Source organism: Lagenorhynchus albirostris, chromosome 5 (genome assembly GCF_949774975.1).
Source record: "Lagenorhynchus albirostris chromosome 5, mLagAlb1.1, whole genome shotgun sequence".
NCBI lineage: Eukaryota > Metazoa > Chordata > Mammalia > Artiodactyla > Delphinidae > Lagenorhynchus > Lagenorhynchus albirostris.
This window is the reverse complement of record NC_083099.1, coordinates 2347799-2367928: the sequence shown is the minus strand read 5'-3', so window position 1 is coordinate 2367928 and position 20130 is coordinate 2347799. Positions and strand designations below refer to the sequence as shown.

General features: G+C 45.0%; 1 protein-coding gene across 3 annotated transcripts in view; it reads left to right on the top strand.

Moving 5' to 3' along the window:
- The window catches only part of RARB (retinoic acid receptor beta), a 184349-nt gene that overhangs the window by 12792 nt on the left and 151427 nt on the right, over window positions 1-20130 (top strand). For all 3 annotated transcript variants that reach the window (XM_060149512.1, XM_060149510.1, XM_060149511.1), the window contains exon 2: window positions 19406-19554. Coding sequence is in view for 1 of the 3 variants with exons in the window: in XM_060149510.1 (XP_060005493.1) it covers window positions 19406-19554 (149 nt within the window). In the remaining 2 variants the exon portion in view is untranslated. The remainder of the gene's footprint in view (window positions 1-19405; window positions 19555-20130) is intronic.

The following is a 20130-nucleotide window of genomic DNA, read 5'->3' as shown; positions in this document are numbered from 1 at the left end:
CTACTGCTGTTCAGGAGCTCTAATTATCTCTTTATGTAGACTGTAAATAGACTGCAGGAGAATGTAAACAGAATACTGGAGGGTAGTGATTTCAGTCATTGTTTAACTTGTTTTCCTTCTGGGTGGAACCCTTTTTCCTGGGGCTTGCCAAGTACTTAGCACTTATTTTGCTAACACTTATTTTGCAGAGCTCAACCAGGATTTTCCCAGAATCCCAGTGGGCTGGACTTGAGGTCTGTTTCTTGCAGCAGTCCTATTGTGGGAGAATACAAATTCTAGTCCTGTGCGCCACACCGGCATGGTTTTCAAATGGATATAGAGTATCTTCCAACCTTTTCCAGCGACTTTCAACTCTACTTAAACATTTTAAACTGCAGGGAGGCAGAGAGGAACGGACCACACTCTGTGGAAGCCTCAGTGTGTGTTCTAGAAAATGCCACGCTTTCTCTCCCCCGAGCACCTTCTGCTCGTATATGTGTGCTCTGCTTAGTAACCCAGTGCCGGGCGCACAGTAGGGGCTCAGGAGATATCTGAGTATAGTTCAGTGAACATGAACTTGAAATTCAGAACATCTCAAGTGGTCTCTGCTTTTGCTTATTTGTATATTTGGGGGTCACTCAAAACACCTGAAGTAAACTGGAGGGAGTGGTTAGAACTTGGGAGGCCCACGTTGGCCGTGATGGCAAGCCCTTACAAACGTGTCAGCTGAAAAATTGGCCTGAAAATATGAGAACGTGGTATTTCCTCGGGCTTCCGGCACTCGCTTTGATATCCTTGGAATAGAATCTCTGATGGTACTTCCCGTTGACATTGCCACTCCTCCCTTCCTTCTTTTTTTTGTCTATCCCTAGAAATGGGGTGAAGAAATTAAATAGAAATAGGACCAAATTAACAATCAAGAGAAACTTTTTAAAAAAATTTATTTTATTGGAATATAGTTGATTTACAATATTGTGTTAGTTTCTGGTATACAGCAGAGTGACTCAGTTATACATATATATATTCTTTTTCATTTTCTTTTCCATTATGGTTTATCACAGGATACTGAATATAGTTCCCTGTGCTGTGCAATAGGACCTTGTTGTTTATCCATCCTATATATAACAGTTGGCATCTGCTAACCCCAAACTCCCGATCCTTCCCTCCCCCACCCCTCCTGTCCCTTGGCAACCACAAGTCTATTCAGTCAAAAGAAAGTTTTGAACCAAGGTTTTTTTCCCTCCTGAATAGTTTCAAGTTGTGACTGGTTTTTATTAAAACGAAACAACCGCCATCATCATAATTAATATTTATTAAGTGCATATTATCTGCATATTGTACCAAATGCATTCAATGAATTCTGTCACCTCATTGTCGCAGCAGCCTGAAGAGAAAGGCACTGTTATTGCTCCATTTTACAGATGAGAATCCCCAGACACAGAGCAGTTCAGGCGCCCAGATCCGTGGAGTAGGAGAGAGCGCGTCGAAGTCCCCCTCTCAGCTTTGTGTGACGTGGGTTTCCTTCCTTCTCCCAACTCTTCAAAGTAAACTCCCATGCTCTTTGCAGGGAGGGGGAATGAGGAAGGTTGGAAGCCCCAGAACCCGCAGTATAATAAAAGGGTTTCCAAGTGAAAGCTGGAAACAATACGTTTTTAACAAAATGGGCATTTACTCTAATTGCTGCGCCCCTACTGTTCAATTCCTTTTTATGTCCTAATTCATTAAATTATGTGCACACACAGGCTTATTATTTACAGATGTATGCACTTTAAACGGGCTCATGTGAAACAGATGTTTCTTGAAAGGTAACTGAGAGCTAGTGATCTAAACCCTCCTTTAGTGGGTATCAAGTGAGTACTCTGGCCCATTACTTGCAGGGTTGTTGCTATTATTTTGAATTGCAGTGTCCAGTAAGGGGAGGAGAATTCAATCCGTCCTCTGGAGGAACAAATAAAAACACAACGACCCAATAAGCAGACATCTGCATCTCAAAATAAAAGAGGGCGTGTGCAGGTGACAGGCAGGTGGACTCAGGGGGATGTGAATGAGTTTTATAAGCAATTTGAAGATAAAAGACCCATTGCGTTATAGGAGACTTTTTAATTTTTTAAGAGCCTTATTCTGTTATATCTTAATCATCACAGTCTTTGAATTCATAGCTGAGCAACTATCATGCTCCTTTTTATCCAGAATTTCTTAGTTAATTTTTTTTTTTTTTTTTTTTTTATGGCCATGCCGCAGGGCTTGCGGGATCTTAGTTCCCCGACCAGGGAACCCAGGGCCCCAGCAGTAGAGGGCCAAGTCCTAACCACTGGACTGCCAGGGAATTCCCTAGTTACTTATTTTTAGATGGAATTACTCCATTGCTCTTGTAACTGGCAGGAATGCATGCAGAGCTTGGACCGTGAGTATGATGTCAAATTACTGTCTCCCAGGTTCTAGAAGAGTCAGGGTGGACTCTTTCCACAGGTTCTTCATGGCTCCAGATAAATCATCTTCACTTAATGATAGCTATAGAGTTAATTTCAGTTATGTATTGCTATGGAACAGAGCAACCCAAAACTTAGTGGCTTAAAACACAATTTATTATTCACTTTCAAGTTTCTGTCTCGCTTGGGATCTTTCATGTGGCTGCAGTCAGATGGTTCCAGGGCTGAACTCCTCTTAGGGCCAGATGAGGCCGATGTTCACCATGGCTCCTGCATTCCGTGTCCGGTTCCTCGGCTGAGGTTTCTGGAGCAGTTAGAGGCTGTGTGGACCTCTCTCTCTGCACGGCCTCCTCTTGTGACATGGGCTTCCTTACAGGATGGTGGTCCCTGAGCTCTTCACATGGCTTCCCCCAGAATGAGCATTCCAAGAAACCCAGATGGAAGCTGCAGGGCCTCTTAGGATCTAGTCCTGTGTGTAACAGTGTTGTTTTTGCTACGTCCTTTTGATCAAAAAGCAATCCCAGTAGCAGCCCAGGTTGAAGGGGGAAGGGCCTACACAATGGTGTGGCTCCCTGGAGGTGTGGGTCACTGGGCAAGCCATCTTTGGAAACCAGCTACATGCTAACTAGAAATACATGCACACCTCTTTTTCGATACAAGGTTAACATGGCCTAATCAATTCACAGTGCCATAAACTGGGTGGCATGTGTCAGCAAACGCATTTCAAGACTTACTCAGAATGTCAGGGAGCAATAATCATCACCCCTCAGAGTCCACAGGGAGATTTCTTGTCTGTGAATTGTCAGGAGTTCTCTAAACAACAACAACAAAAAACTGGAGCCAAAAGATGGCTGAAATGATGTCATTTTCACGTTGAGAGCTGGAAACCGTCACAAGTGAAAAATAAAATGGGACGTGAAATATTAAGTGGCATATCAGGTTTATTGCACATATGACCATGAGAGTGCTTTTTATTTTGTCTTATGGAGCTCTAAAAAAAAACCTCATGTAATGGCTTAAAGGCATTAAAACTCCCATATTCTCCCTGGCTCTAGGCCAGGGAACAGGGCATGATAAATAATCCCAATAGATGGAATATGTAGGAAGGAATTTTAAAATGTATTTACTATAGACATATTGACCTCCCTAACTAATAAAAATGTGTACATGAGGTTAGTTTTGAGGGAAATGTGCAGACCTTACACGTTTATAGTGTATATAAATACTGTATACACTGTAGTGCTTAGCATCCTTAAACTATTTCCCTCATCTCTGTAACATATGGCGATCATATTCTGTCTTTACCCTAGAAGCAAAGAAAAGCATGGATTTTATAGTACACGTGCAGTTACTCTAAGAAGGAATAGTTTTAATTTCCTTTATCTTAAAGCAGGGGTCAGGAAACTGAGCCGTATCTGGTCTGCAGCCTGTTTTTTGTAAATAAAGTTTTATTGGAACATGCCACGCCCATTCATTTATGTCTTGTCTGTAGCTGCTCCCCCTACCGCAGCAGAGTTGAGTGGCTGTGACAGAGACCATATGGCTCACGAAGCCTAAAATATTTACTGTCTGGTTCTTTACAGAAAGAGTTTACTGACCTTGTCTTAAAACGTTAAAAAATCAGTAGGACAGCTTCAAATAGAAATGAGTGCTTTGTTTTTCGGTTATAGTAATGTAGGTGGATTCAGGAGGCCAGTTCTGGATCAAGCTGTTTCTGAACTCTGTGACCTTGGCCAAGTCCTTTAACTTCTCTAAGCTTCAGTTTCCTCCTATAAATAACGGAGAGTAAAAATTGGATAATGATAATAATCCCTGCTCTCCTTCACACTTTTGCCCTGAGGGAGCAAGTGAGGGAATGTGACGAAAACACACCTGGAATCCTCCACCACCAGGTAATGTGTGCTGTTGGCAGATCTGCTGAATTGGCTGAAACGGTCATCGTGTATTTGATGATGCCTAGGATAACTATGCAAGGATTTGTATGCAGATTTAATTCTTTCACTCATTTTTCAACCAACATTTATTAAGCACCTGCTGTGTACTTTTACGCACTGAGTATTTAAAGGCAAGTCAGCCGAAGCCTTTGTGTGCTCGTGACATGCTTGGTCGTGGCAGCCTTGGGCACCATCGGATCCCAGCCTCCAGCTGGGACCATCTTTACTGTCTGGTGTTTTTAGTTGTCAGTTTGTGTGGGCGAAGAATGGTGTCTTCTAACTTCTTTTTAACCCAGCATTTAGCACGGTGTCTGGCCTTGCCAGGTGCTCAATAAATACATGTCAGCGGTTGGATGTTGCTGGCTGATAATCCCGGCCCCGTCCACCCGGCCCCACGTTGGTCCATGCAGAGGTTTGCGACTTTGGGTTCCAGCAGCTGTGGAAGGCTCCCGAAGGGGAGATCGCCATGGGAAGGAGGAGTTTCAAGAAGCTGTTTCTGAGGGGTCTGTGCACATGGATTGGGGATGGGCCATGAGGAGAGGGCTGTGGTGGTCCTTTGGGTGATGCACAGAGGCTGGGAGGGACGCGACAGCTGAGTGGGAGTGTGCGGGAGCAGAGCTGACGCAAAGTGCTCTGCTCACGTTCGCTTGTGGGGGAATCTTATCAGGAGGGACAAGTGTTTTGAGAGGGAAAATGGAAGCAAAGGTCAGCAAATCAAGACTTGAGACTGCTGCTTAGGGGGTGAATGGGAGGTGAATCGCGTCGAGGTTCGTCAGCACAGGCATGACCCCTGATCCTGTGATGATGGTAACTCTGCTTGTGCCGCCTTTGCGACAGGCATTGGGCCCAGTGCTTTACAGTGATTCATCATTTAGTGCTCACGATGATCCAATGCCGGATAGGCTGTCATTTCGTACAAGGAGAAATGGACACTCAGAGACACTAAGTAACTTGCCCAGAGCCACACAGCTAGTAGGCAGGAGAGTTAGGATTTGAACCCAGGCAGGCCCCAGAGTTCACACTTCCAACCACATGCTTCAGCTTGTCTTTAAAGATGGGAAGTTCCCTAAAGGAAGGAATATCCAAAAAGACCTGAGCCTTGGGTCCTGCTCACAAGTGGTAAAAATGCCTTTGAATTATTTTTTCAAGTTTTCCTTAGCAATTTCTTTTTTTTTATTTTTTATCTTTAAACAGCTTTATTGAGATTTAATTTATATATCATTTAGTTCACCCTTATGAAGTGTACAATTTAGCGGATTTTAGTATATTCACAGAGTTGTGGGACCACTATCTAATTTCAGAACACTTTCATCCCCCCAAAAAGAAACTTGTAATGGTGAATTTTATGTATCAACTTGCCTGGGCCAAGGGGTGCCCAGACATTTGGTCAAACGTTATCCTGAGTGTTTCTGTGAGGGTGTTTTGTTTTGTTTTGTCTGTTTGTTTGTTTTTTATTTTATTGGAGTGGAGTTGATTTACAATGTTGTGTTCGTTTCAGGTGTACAGCAAAGTGAATCAGTTATACATATACCCACTCTTTTTTAGCTTCTTTTCCCATTTAGGTTATTACAGAGTATTGAATAGAGTTCCCTGCGCTATACAATAGGCCCTTGTTGGTTATCTATTTTATATATAGTCATGTGGGTGTGTTCATCCCAAGCTCCTGCTTTATCCCTCCCACCAGCATTTCACCCTTTGGTAACCATCAATTTGTTTAGCAATTTCCTTTTTAAGAACTAAAATGAAAGCACTTTGACACCGTCATCCTTCTCACATCAGGAAATAGTGAGAAATCACTGTTACGAAGGAAGAAAAAGATCAACCGTGTTAGAGCGTTTCTGTCTATAATCTGAACAATTCCATGTAGAAAATTCAGAATCTTTTAAACTCAAATATCCCCAGTGGGTCCTTCTGAGCTGGTGTGTGATGCTTATCTCCAGCACTAACACAGTCGTCATGTTAGTCCACTAGAAGGTTCGGTGGGGACGCTTCTGGTCGCCCCCATCCCCTGGTCCTCTTGGGAGGGAGTGACCCGGGTCTTCCTGAGGCATCCCAACCCTGCAGACCGGGACAGAAGAGCAAGCGCACGGCTTCGGGTTGCGTTCTTCTGCCAGATACTTCTGACTGAGGGAGTGTAAGTGGCCCACTGGTGAAAGCTGGAGAAGCAGCCCGGGAGGGGGACCCGAGCCCTCCTCTCGCCGCCCAGCAGAGCCCCGAAGCTGGCAGGGGGGCGGGCCACATGTGGCCGCAGTTATTACCCGCGCCCGACAGCGTGGAGTTACACGCCCTTGGACCGCCGCCAGAGGCCCTTGGAACCTGGTCTGAGCCGCCACCCGGCCCGCTGGGGCTGCTTTCTCGGCAGGGAAGGTGCGGGAGGGTTTCGTGGGGCCGGGGATGTGTGCCTCCTCATTCCTGTGTTTGCCTCTGGGGACTTTCCTACTTTATTGCTTTGACTGGAAAGAAGAAAGGGCATTCTTTCTGTCCCTTTAGCTTCTTTCCGTTTTAGTTTTCCAGTTTTACTTTTGCTCCTTATGCCAGGATGACTGCATGGGTCTGCTTGACGTGGTCTGTATTTTCTCAGACTTGCTGCCAGGGACTCTACCAGCGTCTTGCCAAAGAAGTTGTGCAGGATCACAAGACAGGATGTCATCCCCAGGGTCACACCCATTCCCTTGAGCCCAAGACCACTTGCGTGCCAATGCCTGCTTATCTGCCCCCCTCTGGATGGCCTCGAGCCAGTTCCCTCAGCAGTCTGTGCCTCCAGCTTCTTGCCTGGAAGTATTTTTTAGCGATACTGAGATGAGGTCCCTCATAGGGCTGTCACGGGGGGCAAATGAATTAGTATATGTCAAATGCTTAGAACAGAGCGGGGGTGGCAGGTAGCCCGCGGTAGATGCCCCGTGATTGTCGCTGTTAATACTTGTTGTTGTATTCTTCTTTTGTAAAAAATTTATTTATTTATTTTTGGCTGTGTTGGGTCTTTGTTGCTGCACGTGGGCTTTCTCTAGTTGCGGCGAGCGGGGGCTGCTCTTTTTTGCGGTGTGCGGGCTTCTCATTGCGATGGCTTCTCTTGTTACGGAGCACGGGCTCTAGGCACACGGGCTTCAGTAGTTGTGGCGCGTGGGCTCTAGAGCACAGGCTCGGTAGTTGTGGCTCACGGGCTTAGTTGCTCCACGGCATGTGGGATCTTCCCCGACCAGAGCTCGAACCTATGTCCCCTGCATGGGCAGGCGGATTCTTAACCACTGTGCCGCCAGGGAAGTCCCTGTCGTATTGTTTTCGTTTGACTTGACTCTATAGAATTTCCCATCATCTTCTAAGGCATCAGTCACATCAGGATATGCCTCGCCCACCTGTTCCCAAATAACAAACAAGTCGTCGAATATAGAGTTGTGTCGTTTATAATGTATAAACCCTGCAGCGTGGTACACACACTTGTCATCTCCATTTCTCAGGTTAGGAAACTGAGGCTCAGGAAGGTGAAGTGACCGTAGTAAGAGGCAGCGTCAGGCACTGAGCTCCCGCCTCTGTCTCCTGTGCTCCAAGAAGTTGTATTTTTGTCCTAAAGTCTTCCCACAAGTAGTCTCCTTACCCTAGAGCAGGGTTTTTCAACCTCAGCACTGTTTCTAATTTGGGCCAGACAGTTCTTCGTCTGGGGAGGAGGAGGGAGCTGTCCTGTGCACTGTGGGATGTTTTTTGTTTGTTTTTGCTTAATTTTTATTGGCGTATAGGTGATTTACAGTGTTGTTAGTTTCAGGTGTACAGCAAAGTGAATCCGTTTTACATACACATATATCTGTTCTTTACCATATTCTTTTCCATTATGGTTTATTACAGGATATTGAATATAGTTCCCTGTGCTATACAGGACAACCTTGTTGTTTATTTTATATTGTTTTATTTTTTACTTTTTATTGGCGTATAGTTGATTTACAATGTTGTGGTAGTTTCAGGTGTACAGCAAAATGAATCAGTTATACATGTACATATAACCATTCTTTTTTTTTTTCCATTTTTAAAGTCTTTATTGAATTTGTTACAATACTGCTTCTGTTTTATGTTTTGGTTTTTTGGCCACGAGGCATGTGGGATCTTAGCTCCCCAACCAGGGATCAAACCCACACCCCCCGCATGGGAAGGCGAAGTCTTAACCACTGGACCGCCAGGGAAGTCCCCATATATCCATTCTTTTTTAGATTCTTTTCCCATATAGGTCATTATAGAGTATTGAGTAGAGTTCCCTGTGCTATTCAGTAGGTCCTTATTAATTATCTGTTTTATATATAGTAGTGTGTATGTGTCAATCCCAATCTCCCAGTTTATCCCTCCGGCCCTTTCCCCCTCGGTAACCATAAGTTTGTTTTCTACATCTGCGAGTCTCTCTCTGTTTTGTAAATAGGTTCATTTGTACCAGTTTTTTAGATTTCACATGTACATCATACAAAATTTCTCTGTCTCTAACTTACTTCACTCTGTATGACAGTCTCTAGATGCAGCCACGTCTCTACAAATGACCCAAGTTTGTTCCTTTTTATGGCTGAGTAGTATTCCATTGTATATATGTACCACATCTTCTTTATCCAATCATCTATTGATGGACATTTAGGTTGCTTCCATGTCCTGGATACTGTGAATAGTGCTTGCAATGAACATTGGGGTACACTGTGGGATGTTTAGTAGCATCGTTGGCCTCTACCCACTAAATGTCAGTAATTGCCCCCCGTTATGACAGCTAGAATCTCTCCAGACATTGCCAGATGTCTCTTGGGGGGCAAAATCAGTGTTGGTTAAGAGCCACTGTCCAAGATTAAGGAAGGTGGAAGGGAAATGTGGGAGGATGGGGGTTCTGGGTTGACCATCACTTATGAAACATCGTGTGCCAGGCAAGGTGCAAACAATGTCTCTCGTTCACCAACAGGAATTCTAGGATCACCTGCATTGTCCTACGGGACACTAGGACTCAGAGAAGAAACAAAAACTCTATGGTCACTAACATAGCAAGTGTCAGAAGAGGGATTCAAATCCAGGTCCATCTGGAGCAAAGCCCATGCCATCCCATCACTTCCTCACACAGTTTTCTGCAGGTTCAGGGCATTTTGGTTCTTTTTAGGAACAAAGGAAACTCACACGCTGAGGATTAAATTGGTTTCAGAGCTTTTTGAGGCCACTAGTGTGAGTGTCTACCTGTAAAGTATCAAGCAAATAAAACAAAAAACACTTCTTTGCAGCAAAGTATAACTGAGTAAGTAGAACGTTACTTTGTTGCGAAAGAGGTTACATTCTGGTGTCTTTACCCTTGAACTTTCTCAGATCTCAGAAGAATGGCAAAAATTCCCATGTGACAAAGAGTAATTTCATCATCATCTTTGAAAAATATTCCACCACAGAATCCCCGCTGTTTTCTGTAAGGACTGGTACCAATGTGATTTTCAAATATATTTGCAGTATATAAGCAAAGAATTGTGTATCTGAGATGATAAACATTTTAGTGGTCCTGTTTTAATCCACTATGGGTGCAGGAAATTTGAACAGATAATAGAATGTCATTTGTTAGTGCAATAATTTCTTTTTAAGAATTTTGGAAATCCTGATTGGAAGTGGAATATGGGACTGAATCATTTGGTGTGGAGATAAGCTCTTCAGGGACCTTGGTATTGTGATGTAATTAGCTTCATCTACACGCGACTCCTGAGGCAGGTTACAGCATTTGTTCACTTAACGCCTTCCATTTCGGATGCCTCTCAGTTCACATCATTAATAAGCAGTTAGATGTGTCGGCCCGTTAAGTGATTTTAAGGGAGAATTTATTTGAACCTGTCATAAGCTATCTTAGTATGTCCTAGAAAATCGTGATCTAAAGCATCGTCTGTTACAAACGTCACCTAAAACAACCTATGACATAATTTTCGACCATGTTCCTTGGAGCAAGAAAGCATATTATAAAAATGAAATGTAGGTGTTGAACGTGTCATAGTCCCTTAGGAAAATATGACAGCACTTCCTACGGTAAAAGTCGGTCTCCGGAATAACTTCTCCTGCTGGCCGAGAGCCCAGACAGGTGTAGCTGCAATACAGAGTGATTAGTGGGTTCTCAGCCTCCCGGTCTCTCTTTTTAAGGCCCAAACTATCTTGTCAAATTTAACCATGTCTTGAATCAAATCAGTGTTTGGAAAATTATAACCGTGAATTAAAAGAAAGGGAGGTAACAATCCTGCAGTTCTCAAATATGAGTAAATAGGCCCGACCGGACCACACCCAGTGATTTACTTCCTAAGGAGGTGGAAGGTGAGAAGTTAAAAAGCTGTGGGTTTGAGTGAAGTAAGAGTAATATCTATTCAGCCATTTAAATCTCTTTTGTAATAAAATAGACCACTAATCCGAACCTGCTGTGTAGCACAGGGAACTCCACTTCGCTGGAACAGTGGAAACTAACACAACATTGTAAAACAACGCCACCCCAGTTAAAAAATAAATCTCTTTCGCAAAGGCTGCGAGTAGTGTGTTGTTTAAATTTCCCAGTTCTAAGGTGCGGGGTTCCCCGGCCTTGCTGTCCCCTTCGGTTCTGGGGAAGAGTCAGTGAGTTCACGGTGTCAATACTAAGCCTTTGGCGCAGTCCTGGGCAGTTAGTAAGTGCTCAGTAAATGGTAGCCGCGGTTACTTCAGCTCTTCCGGTGCAACTCTGACCCCTTCTGCCAACTAAAATCCACTGCCGAAATTCCATGGGAGCGGACGCAGGCTTCTGGGGAGCATAAACACCGCGCCGCCTGGAGCTCTTAATGTATTAAGTGCTCGACAAGGAGCGCATTTAGTGAGGACCTGAGCAAAGGGCGAGGCCGACAGAGTCAACGGTGCCAAATTGACTCAGCAGATTGGGGTTCCGGGGAGGTTAGGAGAGCAACAAGACATTTTTATGTTTTATGTCAAGGTGTCTCGAATGTTGCTAGTATGCATGGGAATTATCTGGGGATTTTGTTAAGATGCCTGTTGAGATTCGGCGGGCATTGCTGGGGTGGGGGGGGGGGTGTGGAGGGGAGTGGGAGCCTGCGTTTGACCCGGTTCCCAGGTGGTGCTGATGGTGAGCCCGGGACCGCACTTTGGAAAGCAAGGCTTTCTTGAAGGACTTAAAAAGCAAAGCCTTCCCGGCCCTTCTTTTGTCCCCTGCCTGTCCTCAGCACCTGTTGCATGTGTGGTCAGAATAGCAGGGATTCTCATAACCCGGCCCCAGCCCTCGGCCAGGATCCCGGGTGACCCGGGCAAACACACACTCCTTCAGGGTCACGGGCAGGTTACTGAGTCAAGACGGCCAGAGCCCGCCGCGCCGTTTTCCTCCCCTCCCCTCCCCCAGACCCGGGACTAATCTTGGAGCTTCTCAGTAATAACAAAGCCAGCAGCAGAGTGAGTCAAGACCATTTCAAAGCAGAGTTTTTCTCGTTTGGCAATTACCTAATTTCAAAATGCGATTCACAGATTTGCAAAATCCCCTGTGTGTGGAAACAAACCGCTTCTCCTGAAAGATGATTAAAAGCAAGAATCCCCCCCCCACCCCAAACATACACACACACTGGAGGCGACTGGAAAATTAAATGAGCGGCAGTACGGAGGTCCCCAGTCCCACGCTCACGGTTGGACGCATGTAAATGATATTTCAATAAAGGGCCACGTGCGCGCGCGCGCATGCGCAAACGCCCGCAGCGGAGAATCTGGTTCTAATTACTTGTACTTTGGTTGAACTTTGGCGTTTCCTTTGACTTTCTCCCTAATGCATGAGAGCTGTGGGCCTTGCGATCCTGCAGTGAATCCACAGAAAAAGGAGGGAAAAAAATCCAGACCGGCTCTCCTACGTGCCAACAAAAATGAAACCCAACTAATGTTGTGACCAAACGCAACACTTTGCTAGTCTCCGTTAATTAGCTGAAATTACTCCCTCCCACAGGGTCCCGGAGCTCAGGGCTCAGAATTCCCCCGGGGCCGTGCAGGAAATGCCTTTTGCTTTACAACCCCTTTTTCTTTTAAGGCTCTGCTACCCAGAGAGTGCATTAAAATGCTGTCTTAATCATCGAAAGTTCTAGCGAAAAGGCAGGGCTTTCATTATGCAGGATGCCTGCCTGATCGCCTCTAAAATCCTGAAGTCTGTCAGCATGGCTTAGCCCGCCATAAATTAGTTCTCACAAAGAAAAACATAGTATACTGGGCCTTCTCTTAAAAATGTTATCTGCTACTTAATCTAACCTTTAGAAAAATGCCAAGCATGTTAGGAATTGTGAAGGGCGCTATTGTTAGAGGCTTTACGTGTGTTTAAGTGACACTCAGGTGTGTTGTAACAACAAGGACATTTATACTCTGTTTTCTCAGGTGAGTTAATTTGCAAGTGCCAAGTCTTCTTAACAGGCAACAGCATTATTATTATTATTTTGCTTTTATTTTGGGAGTGAATTAAACCCCCAGAGTTGTGGCAGTGTTTAAGAAGGCTGTGTCACTTGGGAGTGCCGGTATTCTCCTTTTGTACGGTGTCTCGGTTGGTGGAGAGTTCCTTTGGTTTGCTTTTGTTTTGTCTGCAAACAGCCTCTGAGTTTATAGAGTCCTTCAGAGCAGTGCTTCTCAAAGTGCCAGCCCCGCCCGGCCCGGGCCAGTTGCTCTGCAGCCCACTGCCAGTACTCGAGGAGACAGGGCATCCGTGAGAGCAAATGCTTAGAAACTTGTACAGAAATTTGGCAGAGGAATTTTACGTCTAAAAGATCCTTTTTTTCCCTCCTTAAGTTGTAGCTTGTGTTTTGAGCATCTTTTTCTGAATTCCTTTTTTCTGGAGATTCATTTTGTGTGTCTTTTTTTCCCTTAGGGATTTGTTTTTATTGATTTTATCAATCTGTGAGAAAAAAAGAAAAAGGGCCTTTACCATAGATAGTCTGAAAACCACTAATTTAAAGCAAATGGCTTCCTCCCTACCCCCGGAATTCTGCTGCTGGTTGCTGGTGTGGACCACACTTTGAGGAGCATTAGTTTAAAGGCAAACAAGACCTGTAATGAATTTTTCGGCAAGGAAGGTGATTCTAGCTTTGGGTGCCCTAGTGACAGCCACCTTTGAGTTGCAGGGTTGGAGAGGTTTAAAATATGGGCTGGAAGCTTCTGTCAGTGCAGGTTTTGGATCGCTGTCTCCTTTGGCCAGTGGGCAGCCCAGAGAAGCCCCCTCAGCACTTCTGGTGCTGGCGCTCCTCTGGGCAGGGACCCATGGAGCCAAACATCCATCTCGCCCTAGCGACAGAAGCTCCTGTCTTGGCCATTCCCTAACAAACGGGGCAGCGCATCTGGTTAGCAGTTTGGATGCCACCTCGCAGGTTGCTGCTTGTTGGGGACGCAGTCACTAAACAAAACTCAGTAAGACAACAAGTAAGCAAGGAAATAAATAAAAGCAGGAGGCAAAGAGCAGATCGGAATTAGTCCTCAAAGACTGCTTTTCCCTGAACTGAAATCACGGCAGGATGGCTGGAGTGCGGTTGTTTTCTTAAATGACACAAGCCTCTTTTCCCCCCTGGGAAGTCTAAAAACTGCTTTCTTGGCCTGCCTGAGATCGCTGAATGAGCTAATACAGGACATGTTGTCTGCTGGGCCTGCAGGGTTTTTGAGCAAAAAATTCATCATTCCATAGACTGATTGTGCTTGCCTGGAATAAGGCACAAAATGTTTGACGTCTCTCAGGGGCATTTGATGAATCTAACTCTCATTTAAAGGGACTAATAGATTATTGATTTAAGCAGGACGACAGCGAACAGATCAACGGCAGGCACTCTGTAGCTGCCTTTAATGCCAGAACTGAGTCGTGAAGGGGGCCCTGGGCTATCCCCCTGCCTTGTTTCCCACTGTCTTTGGGGCGGCAGTGATGGGGGCACCAAAGGGCAAGAGGAGCACTAATAAACTTGGCCAAAGTATGTTTTTGCTACATTACCAAAAAGGCCAGAGGTTGCATTGAAGTTCAAATCTGCTTTTCTCCTGATGCCATATCCTGGTTGTAATCCTAGAGCTTGCATTGGCATGTTTGCTTAAAGCTGGCTTTGGCAATCTGACGGTACCACGGAGATTTTTCTTGTTTGCTTTGCATTGTTCTCAGCGTCACGGGCCACACAGAGGAAATGAAGGACCAACGTTGATCTATTTTGAGGGGATATTTGAATATATATAGTCCAATAGTTAATGCTTTACCACCAATGGGAAAATTTTTCCAAAGATGATTATTTCTTGTCATATATAAGTCTTTTCTATATATGTTTGTCTGGGATGCACATGTGGCATTTGTAGGATTCACGTTACAAACCACAATAGACGGAATCAATTCATCCTTCAAAACACAGCCTGGTCACCTCCTCTGGGAAGCCTCCCTTGATTTCTCTGAGTTGAATAAAGCTTATAGCCCTCTCTGTCATATCATATCATATCCGTGTTTCCCAAACTGCTGCAATTTGGATTCACCTGGGAATACTTTTTTAAAAACACTGATGCCTGGCTTCCACTCCCAGGCATTCTGCCATAATAGGTCTAAGATACAATCTAAGCATTAGGATGTTTAAAAGCTCCCCAGGGGGCTACCCTGGTGGCGCAGTGGTTGAGAGTTTGCCTGCCAATGCGGGGGACGCGGGTTCATGCCCCAGTCCAGGAAGATCCCACATGCCGCGGAGCGGCTGCACCTGTGAGCCATGGCCGCTGAGCCTGCGCGTCCGGAGCCTGTGCTCCGCAACAGGAGAGGCCGCGGCGGTGAGAGGCTCGCGCACTGCAAAAAAAAGAAAAAAAAAAAAAAGCTCCCCAGGTAGTTCTAACACACAGCCAAGTTTGAGAACCAGTGTATTATATTCTAATTGTTGGTTGACTCTCTATTAGGCCAAACTTGACAAGGCTAAGGGATCATACCATGTACTGTCCATAGCGTGTAACACACACTTGGTATGTTATAGTCAGGGAATTAAATGTTTGAACACACCGGGCTTCCCTGGTGGCGCAGTGGTTAAGAATCCGCCTGCCGATGCAGGGGACACGGGTTTGAGCCCTGGTCCGGGAAGATCCCACATGCCGTGGAGCAACTAAGCCCGTGCGCCACGACTACTGAGCCTGCGCTCTAGAGCCCCCACGCCACAAATACTGAGCCCGCGTGCCACAACTACTGAAGCCCATGCACCTAGAACCAGTGCTCCACAACAAGAGAAGCCACCGCAATGAGAAGCCCGCGCACCGCAATGAAGAGTAGCCCCCGCTCGCCGCAACTAGAGAAAGCCCGCACGCAGCAATGAAGACCCAACGCAGCCTAAATAAATAAATAAGTTTATGGGGGAAAAAAAAAGATTGAACACACCGACATCCATTGTACAAATATGGGAAAACACTACTAGTGAAATAACCACAGCCTTAATAAAAGTCCAGAGCCCTCGCTATTGATTGCTTCCAAATAGAACATTTTCATCCGTACACTTGTTGAGGGAAAGTTTTCTGATTCCCTCCTTGGTTATAAGTGACTCTCATCTATAGAAAAAGGCTTTCGATTCTGAGGTCTCCGCACCTGCATGTGCTTTGCCCGAGTTTCTCGGGGATTAGAATGCCTGCAGTTCAGTTTCCTCTCTTTGGGAGGGGGAGATGCTGGACCCCTTCAGTACATGGATTTGAAGCTGCATATTTATGGAAATTACCACCCACGTTTGAAATTCAGGGCATAACTCTGACAGCTGAATCCAGACCTAACAGAATTCTATTTACAACCTTCCTAGACAAGCCAGATTAGCTGTTCTACACGAGCCAGTAGAACATGAAAATACACTCTCCCCACATTGCACACAATGTGGGATTGCTCCTTGTGGTGACAACACAGCTCGGTCCCTAGGGGGGAAGTAGAGACACACAAATAAAACCAATCAGAAAGTTCTGGGAGGCGTTTAGGGGAGGACTCACTTGTGCTGATACTAGGAGCGTAAGTTAACACAGCCTTTCTAGGACTCACAACGTATTCTTAAATAGCCATAACTTTTGAACTGATAATTCCACTTCTGAGAACTTAGCCTAAGGAAATAGAGATGTGCTGAGATTAGCTACAAAGATATTCATCATAATGGAACATTTGCGGGAAAAATATTTATTGACAAGGAAACAAACTCATGACACAGTAAGTTAAACAAAGTCCCAAACAGAATCTACAGTAGAATTCCACTTTTTAAAGTAAACAAACCAACCAAAAACATTTATACGCATAGTAAAATGTTTTGAAGGATAGATGCCAAGATAACAGTAATTTTCTCTGAATGAAAGGATTGTGAGTAATTCTGCGTGTGTTTTCTTAGGTTTTTTTTTTTTCAGGGCTCCAGAAGCATTTAATTTTTTAACATCTCTGAAATCAGGCTGTGTCTCACAAGCATTGATGGGTCATAATTTAATTGGCAGTACTTTTTTGTCTTTCTTAATGATACATAGAATAACATGCAATTTTATAATCTGTGGTGACTCAGGATCAGTGACACCCAGTAATAACAATAGTAACAACAGCAGTAGCAGCATCTTAGATTTTTTTATTGCAATATAGTTGATGTACAATATTATAGAAGTTACAGGCGACAATATAATGCTTTACAATTTTTAAAGGTTATACTCCATTTATAGTTATTATAAAATATTGGCTCTATTCCCCGTGTTGTATCCTTGTAGCTTATTTTATATTGTTTTCTTAGATTTTTAACAAAGAGCGACGTATTATTTTGTACTGCTTTCTTGTTGATGCCATTACGACTCATTTACTTTCAGTGAAGCTGATTGGTTTAGGGGGAGGCATGCTGTTGCTTTTGTAGCTTGATAGCTGATCTGATGAGCTCTCGTGACATCTTCGATGCCCACCTTCCCGTACAGCCCTTGCCACAATTGTGCTGAGCTACCCAGTAAAGACAGTACTAGATTTATCTACTAGACCTGCCCAACTCTAATGAATTCATTCCAAGATTCTTCTGAATTATGACAATACTATAATTATAGTTGATTCTAATCCAAAGGGATAATTAATTAATTTTAAAGGAAGCCAATGAGTATGTGAAAGCTACTTGGTTTCTAATTTTACCATTTAACAAGGCCTTAAAGGGCACTTAGAAGGGCACTTAGGGCTTGGAATGAAGACAAATAAGGAAAAGGGGAAAAGCTCATGTATTAATTCAACAAATATTTATTGATTCTCCACCTACTATGTGCCAGTGTCTCTTCTAGGCCTGGAACAGAGTTGTAGACAATTCATCCGAGTTCCTTGGTTTCACAAGACCCGTACTTGGGGGGAGTAGCACAGGTAGAATGTAAAATTGTACACAAACAGACTTTCTAAATTTAGACACTAGTTAAGGTATTATAGAAAACAAAATAAAATGAGATATAGTGACCAGAAGTGGGAAGGGGCCTTTTATTTAGAAAAGTCACCCGTGAGGAGGTGACGTTTGCTCTAAGATCTAAGAGAGAAAAGGGACTAGACGTGTGAAGGTCTGAGAATTTCCAGGTAGGGAGAGTGGTCAGCGCAATACCCGTAAGTTGGTACGAGAGCTTGGCCTGTTCAAGAGATGGAACAGAAACCAAGCGTTTAGAAGTCAATAAATGAGGGGAGTCACTGAATTCAGTGATGTTACTGAAGGCCCATATCCTGAAGGGCCTTGCGGGGCCTAGCAGGGAGAATGACTTTGCTCTCATCGGTGGCTGCTGGAGCGTGTGAGGGCTCTCGGCAGGTAAGGGGGACAGAGTGACTTTAACTTTGGAGCAGTTATCTGACTGTGCGTGTGCAGAGGGGACCCTAGGCTGGGAGGGTGGGCACCGGGAGACCAGTGCAGAAGCTTCTGCGGTAACTGGGGTGAGAGATGCTGCTGGGTCCGGCAGCAAGATCTCAGACAAGGATGGATTAACAGTACGTGTAGGGGGCAGAGCTGACTTGCTGAAAATTTGGCTATCGGACAATCCAGTGGGTAGAGTAGCTAATCTGGGAGATGGTGAACAGTGGAACAACTGGAAATTTTATACTCTGGGAAATATGCTGTGTATTGTAAAGTGATTGGAGGTTGGAAGATTCTGGAACATTATTTGACCACTTTCAGCCCCTCCCTTCCCCACTTCCTCATCCTTTGTGAGCAGTTTTGCCTGTTATAGGAATAGGGCCAGGTCTTGCTTTGACATTGAGCATAAATCTGGAGGGTAGGGATGGGAGAATACCTAGATCTCAAGTTCTATAAATTCCTATTCCTCATGGATTTTGGGTGGTTAAATAATGAGATGGGGGATCGCGTATTTGTAAGTCTAGACTGAAAAGCAACGTCAGGCTATGCCATCATTAATGTAATGCAGTGCTTTTCAAACATTAAGTGTACATTCCGTCACCTGGGGGGTTGGTTAAGAGGTAGATCTGACTCCTCGGACTTGAGCTGGGGCCTGATAGCGCATTTTCTAATAAGCTCTGACGTGGTGCTGGCGCTCCTGGCCCAAGGAGGGCTCTGAGTAGCAAAGGTCTCGCCGCCACTGCTGTTAGTGAATCTCGGCTCTGGCCGCGTGCTGACGGCCCTTTCCGTGTCCTTGTTGAATGGCTGCTTTGGGCATTTTCTTCCTTTGTCCTAAGGAAGGTTCCTTTTGGTTAAGTGAGAGACAGGGTCAAGCGGGTCATTTCAGAGACTCTAATTGAACTGGAAGCTAGGGGGAACGAGAGTCGAAAGAGCCCTGGGTGTGCAGTGAACATCTGACTTCGTGTCTTGGCTTTACCACTGCCCAGTGGGTCTTGGACAAGTCACCGCACTCCTTGAGTTTCTGTTTCTCTTGGAGGTAAAATGGTGATAAAATCATCTCCCTCACGGTGCCACGGTGCTCTGCAAATGAGAGAGGCGTAGGGGATTGCTTTGTAAACTGTCAATACCACGTTAGAGTCAGGATCGCCCTGCAGTGCCTACACTGGCAGCTCTTTTTGTGGGCCTATCCTTGCTGTGTTATTGCTGAATTGGGGGCAGAGGCCTATGAACTCACTGGTGAAAAAGCAATGAACTGAAATACGCTTTCTCTTTTTCCTCCCCCTTCCCATCTCCACCGTAGCGATTGAAACACAGAGCACCAGCTCCGAGGAACTGGTCCCGAGCCCTCCGTCTCCACTTCCTCCCCCTCGGGTGTACAAGCCCTGCTTCGTCTGCCAGGACAAGTCATCGGGGTACCACTACGGGGTCAGCGCCTGCGAGGGGTGTAAGGTGAGTGCCCAGCTCCAGGACTGGGCTGCTTTGATATCTTGTCGCGTCACCTCCAATCGGTGTGGTGCTCTGGGTTGTGTGTGATGGTTTCATGTCTTCCTTAGAGCTCATTAGTTAATTCAGAAACTTCTGCAAATGTCTGATGGGAGCCAAATGTTCCAGGGCCCTTAAAATAACCCGTAACAGTTCTTTTCAGGTCGCAAGAGCCTTTTGAAGGCGTCCTGAAAAGCATCCCCTATTTCTCTTTAGAACATGCCGTCTGGTGTCTTTGTAGTTTTATTTCATTTTTAAATATGACTGACAGTCCCCTGAATCAACTTGCAGAGAATCCAAGGTTGAAATGGGGATTTATCTTCTGGCTGTTTCCTCAGCCCTGTGGCCTTTGAATTACAGTTTGATTTTCAGCCTGTGGGGACTTGCTACTGTGTGTGCGTGCGTCATAAATTCAGGGGAGCTGGATTTAAAATTCCAGCCTACAGAGTCATGGAGGCTGAACATGTGTCAGAGAGTCTATGTGGCTGCTTTGAATCAAACTAGACAATCGTAATCGAGTCCAACAGGCTTAATTAAGTGAAA